Source organism: Colobus angolensis, unplaced genomic scaffold, assembly GCF_000951035.1.
Source record: "Colobus angolensis palliatus isolate OR3802 unplaced genomic scaffold, Cang.pa_1.0 Scaffold167, whole genome shotgun sequence".
Taxonomy (NCBI): Eukaryota; Metazoa; Chordata; class Mammalia; order Primates; family Cercopithecidae; genus Colobus; species Colobus angolensis.
The window spans coordinates 1,134,052-1,146,063 of NW_012114788.1; the positions used below are offsets into that span (position 1 = coordinate 1,134,052).

The 12,012-nt window shown below is 48.8% G+C and overlaps 1 protein-coding gene across 1 annotated transcript in view; it reads left to right on the forward strand.

Moving 5' to 3' along the window:
- Positions 1-7,446, forward strand: part of ADAP2 (ArfGAP with dual PH domains 2) — a 57,084-nt gene extending 49,638 nt beyond the window's left edge. Inside the window, exons 8-11 of the mRNA XM_011937700.1 lie at positions 2,355-2,417; positions 3,553-3,630; positions 5,469-5,697; positions 7,063-7,446. Coding sequence (XP_011793090.1) covers positions 2,355-2,417; positions 3,553-3,630; positions 5,469-5,697; positions 7,063-7,097 — 405 coding nt within the window. The 3' untranslated portion in view covers positions 7,098-7,446. The remainder of the gene's footprint in view (positions 1-2,354; positions 2,418-3,552; positions 3,631-5,468; positions 5,698-7,062) is intronic.
- Positions 7,447-12,012: the final 4,566 nt, after the last annotated feature.

Below are 12,012 nucleotides of genomic sequence, written 5' to 3' on the forward strand. Positions count from 1 at the left end.
GCCCGGCCTAGAGCTTCCTTGAAAGCCTAAATGCTCCTTAATTCCAAGGTTTGTAGGGAGCCAGTTGTCTGGAATAGGGTCCCCTCCAGGCCCAAGGATGTGCTGAGATGGCAGCTGTCTGGGAGCATTTCCAGTAAGGCCCAAGTCACAGCCCTTGAGTCAGTCTGCTGAGTTTGCACCCAGAACTGGTTAATGCTGGCTCTCATGGGCGGGGAGTGGAGGGTGCTGACTGCTGACTATGAGGAGGGAGGACAAAATGCAGATGCTCAGCCTTATTTAATCTGGGCAAGTTGCCCATCTTTGCTGACATGTGTAAAGGAAATTGCTCTTCGGTCAACATCCTCAATGTTCCCCTGCCTTTCTCATCCACTGTCAGTACCCGATATCCATCCCGTGTCTTTCTTCCCATTTAATGTCTGTGTATGGTGTGAGGTTCTGAGCAATCACCAGGCCTGGCTCAAGCTTTAGGGTCCACATGTTGGAAACCCAGGGTATCCCAGTGGGGTCTGTGGTCCTGTAATAAGTGCGTGTGCATATGGTCTTTTGGACTTCAGAGAAAGTAGGTATTGTTGCCATGGTGACAGATAATCCAGGCCCAGAGAGGTGAGGTGACTTGCCTAGGTGATAGTAGCTACTTTCTAGGGCTGTTGTGAGACTCCAGCGAGCCAAGGCATCTGAAGTACAGGAAGCAGTGCTCCAGCCATGTGATTTTCCTTTTTCTCCCAATGGTTTCCCTAGGCCTCTGTTTGCTCTGTGCTGACTCAAATTCAGAATATTGAGCAGTTCGGGACTCCATCTGTTTTCTCCAAATGGAAGAATTAAAGCGTAGTGAATGTATTTTAGGAGGAGGGGAGTAGTACAGTTTATATTTTCTTTCTTACATTTAAAAAGTTTTTTATTTTTTGTAGAGATGGTATCTCACTTATGTTCCCCGGGCTGGTCTCGAACTTCTGGCCTCAAGCAATCCTCCTACCTCAGCCTCCCAAAGTGCTAGGACTACAGGTGTGAGCCACTGCATCTGACCTATATTTTCATTTTTGGCTCACAACTTTCCCCCTTTTAAACTTCCCGTAGCTGTTCCTCAGACCTCACTTCCCCTGTGCCTCTGCCCTGGGCCCTGGAGCTCTGGAGAAGCCTCTCTGTTCTTTGAAGCCTGGACTGTCATTTGAAGCTCTAGACTTTCCAGGTTGATGCCTGGGAGCATAGGAGGGCATCATCAACCCCTGGAAACATCTCTGAGTATAGGCTGAGAGGCTGGAAGGGGTTCTGGGGATCACATGATCCAGATTGTTTATCACACAGGGGAGACATAAGGCCTCATGAGACAGAAGGTCTTACAAAGGTAATGCAACTGGTGGAGGCCAGAACTGGAGTTAGAACCAGGTCTCCTGACTTCTGCTTCAGAACTTTCTCTGTCCACTCTGGCATCATTTTCTTTTCTTTCTTTCTTTTTTTTTTTTGAGACGGAGTCTCCCTCTGTCACCCAGACTGGAGTGCAGTGGCACTATCTCAGCTCACTGCAACCTCTGCCTCCCGGGTTCAAGGGATTCTTTTGCCTCAGCCTACTGAGTAGCTGGGATAACAAGTGCGTGTCACCGTGCCCAGCTAATTTTTGTATTTATAGTAGAGATGGGGTTTCACCACGTTGGCCAGGCTAGTCTCAAACTCCTGGCCACAAGTGATCCACCTGCCTTGGCCTCCCAAAGTGCTGGGATTACAGACATGAGCCACCGCGCCCAGCCTCTGGCGTCATTTTCTTGTTGCTCTGTGTCAGAACTCTGACCAATGACCATGCCTTTCCCAAGGTCCTGCTCAGAAGGCCCTGGCATGTTTACACTTCAGCACCCTAGTGTAGTGGTAGGAGTACAGTCTAGTGTCATCGGCCCTGGGCATGAATCTCAGCTCTTCGCGCTACCAGTGATGTGACTTTAGGAAAATCCCCAGCCCCTTCTCTGTGGCCTGGTTTTTCAGATGTGTAATGACGCTGGTGATACCCATCTCGCAGGGTGATTAAGAATTGCAACCGGAGCCTGACACAAAGTGGACCCTCAGAACATGTTCCCTGACACCAAGAGGGTCTCTGCAGAGCCTTGCCTATGTCCATACCCTGGGGTTACTGAAGGAGTCCTTAAACCAAAACTTGGCCGTGCCACTAAGTTCTGCAAACATCTGGGGTACTGTCGACTGGCTCTGTGAAATATTAATATTATATCCATTGCACTTTCCAAATATAATACCATGAGCCATGAGCATACATCCTTCCCCATTTCAAACTTCCCCTTTGTCGGGAGCCAGGCAGGAAGCTGGAGCTTTGGGGTGTGAGTTGGGGGTCAGTGTCTGTCTTTCTTCCACAGCTCGTGCCATTCCTCACCAGGAACTACCTCAAACAAGGCTTCATGGAAAAGACTGGGCCAAAGGTACCTTCTACCACTCCCTGGGGGACTTATGTGGTTTAATGTATACAAAAGGTTTAATGTGTTTATGGGATGACTGTTAAGAGAACAGTGAAAGGTGTTAGGCCAAGCTTGTCCAACCAACAGCCCATGGGCCGCATGCTGCCCAGGGCAGCTTGGAATGAGGCCCAACACAACTTTCTTTTTTTAATTTTTTTGAGACAGAGTCTTGCACTGTCACCCAGGCGGAGTGCAGTGGTGTGATCTTGGCTCACTGCAACCTCCACCTCCCGGATTCCAGCGATTCTCCTGCCTCAGACTCCTGAGTAGCTGGGATTACAGGTGCCCGCCGCCATGACCGGCTAATTTTTGTAATTTTAGTAGAGACGGGGTTACACCATGTTGGCCAGGCTGGTCTCGAACTCCCGACCTCAAGCGATCTGCCCACCTCAGACTCCCAAAGTGCTGGGATTACAGGCATGAGTCACCATGCCCAGCCAAATTCGTGAACTTTCTTAAAACATTATGAGATATTTTTGCGATTTTTTTTTTTTTTAAGCTCATCAGCTGTCATTAGTTTAGTGTATTTTATGTGTGGCCCAAGACAATTCTTCCAATGTGGCCCAGGGAAGGCAAAAGATTGGATACCTCTGTGTTAGGCAATCGTGAAAGCAAGCCTTGGGCAGGTGGAAAAAGTAGTCAAAGGGTTGTTTTCAGAGAGACGCAGCCCCTCCGCGTGCTTCTTGTTGTCAGGCTTTCTCTCCCTGACCTAGGTTAGAATTTGGCCAAGGCCAGCACTTTCAGCCTTGCCAAGCAGTAACCACTTCTGATTTTCCCCAACTTCCTTTTTCTCTGGCTTCTTTGTCCACCGCCTGAGAAAGAGGAAAGTGCCTCTTCCAAGTCAAGGCAGCACCTGGAGGCAGCAGGGTGAAGCTGGTAGAGGGTATGATGGGGTTGGAAGGGTAATGGGCAGAACCTTCAATGCCTGAGGGCTCCTGTCCAGGCCCCAGGGAGAAGGACTAGGATGTCTGACTGAGGAGGCTGGGCTGGAGAACCAGTGGGACTGGCCAGCTCCCTTGGTTTGGCCTGGGCTGGCCCTTGATCTCTATCCTCAGAAACTGACTTGGTCATCCATGGTAAGAGGTTCCCTCTTTTGCAGCAGAGAGAACCTTTCAAGAAAAGGTGGTTCGCCCTGGATTGCCATGAGCGGAGGCTGCTCTATTACAAGAACCCACTGGTAAGAGCCACTCCTGCTCCCTCCCCAGGGCTTCCTCAGACAGAACTGGGTAGTGCTTGTCTGAAACTATGTAAAAGCTATGGATAAACACATCTCCCAGAGCCCCAGAGCTAGAGAAACCCTGAGAGGAAAACCTCTACCCCTTGTTTTTGTTGCTCTTGAAGTAATCTCCTGTGGCATGAAGCTTCTTTCTCCTTGCTTTCAGGAAGTCCATTATGAGTATCCAAAATGCTGCCCATGGTAGTTAAATAAGGTGTATTTCTTCCTCTAGTCTCCAGGGCTCACTTCTAACCAAGAGGCCGTGATGTGTACTGGTTAGGAGTGTGGTGGACTCTAGAACCCAACTGTCTGGGTTCTGGTCTCAGCCCTGCTACTTGTAGTAGTGTTGCCTTGAGCTGAGTACTTAGCTCTCTGTGCCTTAGTTTCCTCCTCTGAAAAACAGGCTTAATAAGAATGCCTTCCCCAGAGGTTGCCATGATGGTTATTTAAGTTACTATAAAGCATTGTAATTCCTGATGCTGATTTTAATAGGTTCTCCATAAATGTTAGGTATCATTTATTTATTTTTTTAGAGACAGAGTCTCTGTCTGTCACCCAGGCTGGAATGCAGTGGCACAATCACAGCTCATTGCAACCTTGAACTTCTGGGCCCAAGTTATCTTCCTGCCTCAGCCTCCCGAGTAGCTCAGAATACAGGCATGCACCACCATGCCCAGCTAATTAAAAAAAAAAAAAAAAAAGTAGGGCTGGGTGCTCTGGCTCTTGCCTGTAATCCTAGCACTTTGGGAGGCTGAGGCAGGAGGATCACTTGAGCCCAGAAGTTCGACACCAGCCTGCGCAACATGGTGAAACTCTGTCTCTACTAAAAATACAAAAAAAAAAAAAAAAAAAGTAGGGCTGGGTGCTCTGGCTCTTGCCTGTAATCCTAGCACTTTGGGAGGCTGAGGCAGGAGGATCACTTGAGCCCAGAAGTTCGACACCAGCCTGCGCAACATAATGAGATCCCATCTCTACAAGAAACTTAAGGCCGGGCATGGTGGCTCACGTCTGTAATCCCAGCACTTTGGGAGGCCGAGGCGGGCGGATCACGAGGTCAGGAGTTCAAGACCAGCCTGACCAACATGGTGAAACCCCGTCTCTACTAAAAATACAAAAATTAGTCAGACATTGTGGTGCGTGCCTGTAATCCCAGTTCCTCAGGAGGCTGAGGCAGGAGAATCACTTGAACCTGGAGGCAGAGGGTGCAGTGAGCCGAGATCACGCCATTGTACTCCAGCCTGAGCACAGAGCGAGACTCTGTCTCAAGCAAAAATAGAAAAAGAAAAGAATCTTAAAAATTAGCCAGGTGTGGTGGTTCATGCCTGTAGTCCTAGCTGCTTGGGAGGCTGAGGTGGGAGGATCGCCTGAGCCTGGGAGGTTGAGGCTGGGATGAGCCATGATTGTGCCACTGCACTTCCAGCCTGGGTGACAGAGTGAAACCCTGTCTCCAAAAACAATTCATAATAATAATTAATAAATTTTTTCTGCAGAGAAGGGGTCTCACTATGTTGCCCAGGTTTGTCTCATATTCCTGGCCTCAAACAATCCTCTGCCTTGGCTTCCCAAAGTGCTAGGATTACAGGCATGAACTACCAGGCCCACCCTCAGTATCTTTTCAACAGATGATGTGCATGATTTATTTTAGGGTTTTGATCTTTCAAATTCTGGGTCCCACTCAGCAGAAATCCCAGCAGGGACCTCCTACCCCCTTCCCAAAACAGAACTTGGAGGCTGTCAGGGCTGCAGGGCCCCTCTGCCCTGGGGGCACCCTCTGATGACCCTGTACCCTCCATTTTCAGGATGCCTTTGAGCAGGGCCAGGTTTTTCTTGGGAACAAGGAGCAGGGATATGAAGTCTATGAAGACCTGCCCAAGGGCATCCGAGGAAATCGCTGGAAAGCCGGACTCACCATTGTCACCCCAGAGCGGAGATATGTCCTCACTTGCCCCAACGAGAAGGAGCAGCAGGAATGGCTGGAAAGTTTGCGGGGTGTCCTGTCCAGCCCCTTGACGCTCCTCAACCGCCTCAGTAAGAAGCAGGAACTGAAGTGTGTTCTTTTGGCCAAGGGCAGAGGGCAGAAAGGTGCTTTTTCACTTAGGTTCAGCTGTGATGCCACAAAAGATTCCTGATTCCTGACTATGCTCTTTTCACTGTCTTCTCTTCCTGAGAAAGAAAAGCACAGCCATGCCATTATTGCCAAACAGTCTACTCTGTCCACCCTGGGTTCCCGTAACAGAGACCTTCCCCAGGAGCTTTTAGAGGAGTTTGGCCCTGGCAGAACCCCTGGGTGCCGTCTGTACCCCTCGCAGTGTGGGGGCTGAGCGACTTCTCTTTCCCTCCACCCTCCTCTATGCTGATCCTTTTTCTCGTGAGAAAACCCTGGCCTGTTATTATTAGCTAAGGTCACACCCGCTGGGCAGCTCCTGGGATTTTTGGATTCCTCCCCACTCCAGAGGGAAGGCTATTTCTAGTGGCTTCTTTTCTCTGAGTCCTCCCTTCTGTCTGCCTCTCTCCTGCTCTTCTTTACCAGTAGGCCTTCCTCAGTGCTGACAGCCCTGTGAAAAAGGAGGAGACATGCCGAGCTCCGGCAGGAAACTGCTGGCCCAGGGCCTGGCTTCTGGGGCACAAAGGAGAATTTCTGTGTTTGGAAAAGTACAGACTGAGCAGGTGACCCCCACACAGCCCCTTGGGGGAAACACTTGTGCCCTTTGAGTCTGACCGATATAAACACAGACTCTCTTGACTGTCCCACAAAGGCCAAAGCCAGAGAACCTCAGAAAGGGACTTGCAAATTGTGAGTGAGGCATATCAGCTGGTGCTTTCTTTTCTCTGTGGGCTGCCATTTATGAGTCTCTTGGTTTTTCTCTGTCTCTGTCCCTCCACTTTTCTCTCCTTTGCTGGTGTGTGCATCCCCTCTGATGCCCTGGCCCTTACTCTTTCATTCTGTTTTTTATTCAGAGGCTCCCTCTGTCTTTGGGTTATTTTTTTTTTATTTTCTTTTTTTGAGACGGGATCTTGCACTGTCGCCCAGGCTGGAGTGCAGTGGTGCGATCTCAGCTCACTGCAATCTCCTCTTCCTGGGCTCAGGCAATCCTCTCACCTCAGCCTCCCAAGTAGCTGGGACTACAGGCTCATGACACCACGTCCAGCTAATTTATTTTGTATTTTTGGTAGAGACAGAGTTTCACCATGTTGCCCAGGCTGGTCTCGAACTCCTGAGCTCAAGTGATCCACCTGCCTCGGCCTCCCAAAGTGCTGGGATTACAGGTGTGAGCCACTGCGCCCGGCCATGGCTCCCTCTGTCTTTGTACACCTGTCCCTTTGCTGTCCCTCTCCTCCACAGAACAGCATTGGCATGGCCACCTCCCTCAGCCCTCTTCATTTCCCTTGTAGCTGCATCAACAGAGAGTGGCCGCAGCAGCAGGTGACCCATTAACTGAGGAACTGGCTGCCACTGAACACCTGGAGCCCCTTGCGGGAAGGAGAAGTTCGCACCTCGACCCTGGCTGCCCACCATCAGTGCCCCACAGTCAGCAGCCATCCCTGGCAGTGAACTCTGCCAGGACTGAAGCTGTGGCTTTATCCATCAGCTCCCTGAGCCTTCCCTGCAATCCACCCCAGGAATCTGAGGATCTGGTACATAGATGAACATCTATCCCCTCCTCCCCCATACACACCCAGGCTTGAAATGCCCTATAGGCCCAGAACTTTCTCACATCTGAAATGGAGGCATTGCATTGAAAAGGCACCCACAGCATCATGCAAGTGGCATCTTGTTAAAAAAAAAAAAGTTTAATCTGAATCTAACCATGAGGAAATAATCAGACAAATCCACATTAGGGGCATTCTGCTAAACATCTGACCCAGACTCTTCAGAAATGAAGCGTGAAAGATAAAGTACTCAATGGCTAGGTGCAGTGGCTCACACCTGCAATCCCAGCACTTTGGGAGGCCGAGTTGGACGGATCGTGAGGTCAGGAGATCAAGACCATCCTGGCCAACATGGTGAAACCCCATCTCTACTGAAAATACAAAAATTAGCTGGATGTGGTGGTGCACTCCTGTAGTCCCAGCTACTTGGGAGGCTGAGGCAGGAGAATCGCTCGAATCCGGGGGTGGAGGTTGCAGTGAGCCAAGATTGCACCACTACACTCCAGCCTCGTAACAGAGCAAGACTCCATCTCAAAAAAAAAAAAAAAAAAAGTAGTCAATATTGTGAAAGATAAAGTAGTCTGAGAACTGTTCTATATTAAAGGAGACTAGGCCAGGTGCAGTGACTCAAGCCTGTAATCCCAGCATTTTGGGAGGCCTAGGTGGGCGAATCACTTGAGGTCAGGAGTTCGAGACCAGCCTGGCCAACATGGTGAAACCCTGTCTCTACTAAAAATACAAAAACTAGCTGGGCTTGGTTGTGCATGCCTGTAATCCCAGCTACTCAGGAGGCTGAGGCAGGAGAATCATTTGAGCTTATGAGGCCAAGGTTGCAATGAGCCAAGATTACGCCACTGTACTTTTTTTGAGACTCTGCCTCAAAAAAAGAAAAAAAGGAGACTAAGATATGGCAACCAAAAGCAATTAATGGTTCTTGATTGGTCCTGGAAAAAAAAAAATAGCTGAAAAGGACATAATTGAGATAACTGGGAAATTTGAATATGAATGTGTATATTAATAGTATTGTAATGTTGTGATAATTGTGCTGTATTTGTATAGGAGAATGTTCTTTTTCTTAGGAGATACACACTGAAATATTTAGGGATAAAATGTGAATGCAATTGATTCTTTTTTTGTTTGTTTGTTTTGAGATGGAGTCTTGCTCTTTCGGCCAGGCGGGAGTACAATGATGCGATCTCGGCTCACTGCAACCTCTGCCTCCCAGTTTCGAGCCATTCTCTTGCCTCAGCCTCCCGAGTAGCTGGGACTACAGGCACATGCCACCACGCCTGGTTAATTTTTGTATTTTTAGTAGAGACCAGGTTTCATCATGTTGTCCAGGCTGGTCTCAAACTCCTGACCTCAAGTGATCCACCCACCTTGGCCTCCCAAAGTGCTGGGATTACAGGCGTGAGCCACCGTGCCTGGTCTACAATTAATTTTTAAATGGTTCAGCAAAAAATAAGTATATGTGTGTATGTATATATATATTGTGTGTGTGTGTGTGTGTGTGTGTGTGTAGAGAGAGAGAGAGAAAAAAGAAGCAGAGAGAGAGAGAACCACTGTGCAAAATGTTAGCAGCTGATGAATCCATTTGAATGGGCATTTATTGTCCTATTCATGCAATTTTGTATAGATTTGAAAGTTTTCAAGGCCGGGTGCGGTGGCTCAAGCCTGTAATCCCAGCACTTTGGGAGGCCGAGACGGGCGGATCACGAGGTCAGGAGTTCGAGACCATCCTGGCTAACATGGTGAAACCCCGTCTCTACTAAAAAAAAATACAAAAAGCTAGCCGGGCGAGGTGGCGGGCGCCTGTAGTCCCAGCTACTCGGGAGGCTGAGGCAGGAGAATGGCGTAAACCCGGGAGGAGGAGCTTGCAGTGAGCTGAGATCCGGCCACTGCACTCCAGCCCAGGCGACAGAGCAAGACTCCGTCTCAAAAAAAAAGAAAGTTTTCAAATTAAAAAGTTGGGGGGAAATGGCTGGGTGTGAAGGTTCATTCCTGTAATCCCAGCACTTTGGGAGGCCGAGGCAGGTGGATTACTTGAGGACAGGAGTTCCAGACCAGCCTGGCCAATATGGTGAAACCCCATCTCCACTAAAAAAATACAAAAATTAGCCAGGCATGGTGGCACGCACCTGTAGTCCCAGGTACTCGGGAGGCTGAGGCAGGAGAATTGCTTTAACTGAGGAGATGGAGGTTGTGGTGAGTCAAGATCACGCCACTTCACTCCAGCCTAGGTGACAGAACTAGACTCCATCTGAAAAAAAAAAAAAAGTGAACCGTGATTGTGCCACTGCACTCCAACCTAAGTGACAGCGCAAGACCTTGTCTCAAAAACAAAAACAAAAAACTGAAGAGACACAGTGCTATTGGATACAGGGCAGAGAGGGATCCAGCCCAGGCTCTGAGTGCGGCCCTGCAACCAACTTGAAGCCACTGGAATATTCACTTCCCCACCTCTGTGCCTTGATTTTTCTATTTAAAATGAAGTTACACTAACTATTGAAATTAAAAGTAATAACAAGTATTTCTGACTACCTCTCAGGTGCCAGGCTCTGTGCCAGGCCCTGTGAATAGGCAAGAGATGACATGGTCCCTGCTGTGACAGATTGCAGAGTGCTGGGGAGGCAGCCTCTTAACAGGCAGCACAGTGAAGTGAGTGTTCAGAAAGGGGAAGAGCAGGCTGCTGTGGGGCTGTGTGGTGATGGGGCTTAGCCTAGTTCGCAGGCGAGGGAAGCCTCCTTCCTGTCCTGAAAGTGACATGTAAGTTGAAACCTTCGAGCTGTTTATAGAGGTTAGTCTAAAGGAAGAGGGTGAGGAAGCACTCTAAGCAGAGGAAATGAAATGCTCAAAGGTCCCAAGATGGAAAAAAGGAACTGAATGAGGCCGGGGTGCAGTGGCTCACACCTGTAATCCCAGCACTTTGGGAGGCCAAGGCAGGCGGATCATGAGGTCAGAAGTTCAAGACCAGCCTGACCAACATGGTGAAACCCCGTTTCTACTAAAAACACAAAAATTAGCTGGGCATGGTGGTGGGTGCCTATAATCCCAGCTACTCAGGAGGCTGAGGCAGGAGAATCGCTTGAATGTGGGAGGCGGAGGTTGCAGTGAGCCGAGATTGTGCCATGGCACTCCAGCCTGGGTGACAGAGTGAGACTCCATATCAAAAAAAAAAAAAAAAAAAAGGAACTGAATGAAATCTCAAATGGCTGAAATGTTAGAGAAACAGAGTGCCAAAGCCCCTGTGCTGTGACTCGTTGTTCCTTTCCTCTGTCTTCAAGCAACATGCAGAAATACACTGGATGTTCTCTCTTTGCTTCAATGGAGACCCAAGGAGCTGGGAGGGTCTCTAAGAGACTCTCTGTGGCTGGGTGTGATGGCTTATGCCCATAATCCCAGCCCTTTGGGAGGCTGAGGCAAGCGGATTGAGAGCCAGCATTCGAGAGCAGCCTGGGCAACATAGTGAGATCCCATCTCTACAAAGAAAAAAAAATTAGCTGGACGTGGTAGTGCATGCCTGTAATCCCAGCTACTCAGGACACTGATGTAAGAGGATCACTTGAGCCAGGGAGATCATGGCTACAGTGACCCCTGATTGCACCACTGCACTCAGCCTGGGTGACAGAGTGAGACCCTGTGTCAAAAAAATAAATAAATAGATAAATAAATATGCATTTTATGGGACTTCCCTTTGGATCCCCCAATCAAAGGATAAGCAATGCATCAGCCTGTGTCCTTCCTGAAGCTTCTCGACTGCCCAGATAGGGAGGTGAGTCCTCTCTATCTCCTCTGGCTCTGGAAGCACCTTGAAAATGTGCATTTTCAAGGACACTTGCTGGGTTGTGCATTAAGGGCCAGTTTACTTGTCTTCCTCTTTCACCACCTGTAAACTGTGTTGGGCGTACTCTGCTAAGTTCTGGGGATGAGGAAATTAATAAAGGCACAGTCCTGCCCTCAAGGAACTTATGGTCTAGAGGAGAAGAATGAGAGGTATACAGGCAGTAACAAAGCTACTTGAAGCGGCAAACTGGGATTCTAAGGGTGGGAAAGAACAGACACAAGAGATAAAGTCCCAGTGAAATGGAGTGCTTAGTTTTGGATGATTTCTTCCTCAAGGAAGAGTATACTTCTATACTCTTATATTAAATCCCTTTTTCCCTTTTTGGCTTGTTAGTGCAAGGAAGTTTCTATTACTTGAATCAGTCCCGACAGATAAAAGTTCTGTAAAAGAGATGATGCCTCTGCTGAATCCTGAAGAATGAGTAGAAGATACTTAGGTTGGGGTGGGAGGAGGCAGAGAAAGAAGCATGTGCAAAGGCTCAGAGATATCAGGCATGCACGGGCCTGTAGTCTCAGCTACTGGGGAGGGTGAGGTGGGAGGACCATTTGAGTCCAGGAGCTCTGGGCTTTAGTGCACTATGCTAATTGGGTGTTCACACCAAATTCTGCATCAATATGGTGACCTCCAGGGAGTGAGGAACCACCGGTTTGTCTAAGGAGGGGTGAACTGGCCCAGATCAGAAATGAAGCACTTCCATGCTGATCAGTAGGGGGATCATGCCTGTGAATAGCCATTGCACTGCAGCCTGGGCAACAAGGGTGAAACTCTGTCTCAAAAAAAAAAAAAAAAAAAAGTAGCCAGGCACGAGCACTGTAGTGCATGCCTGTAATCCCAGCTACTCAGGAGGC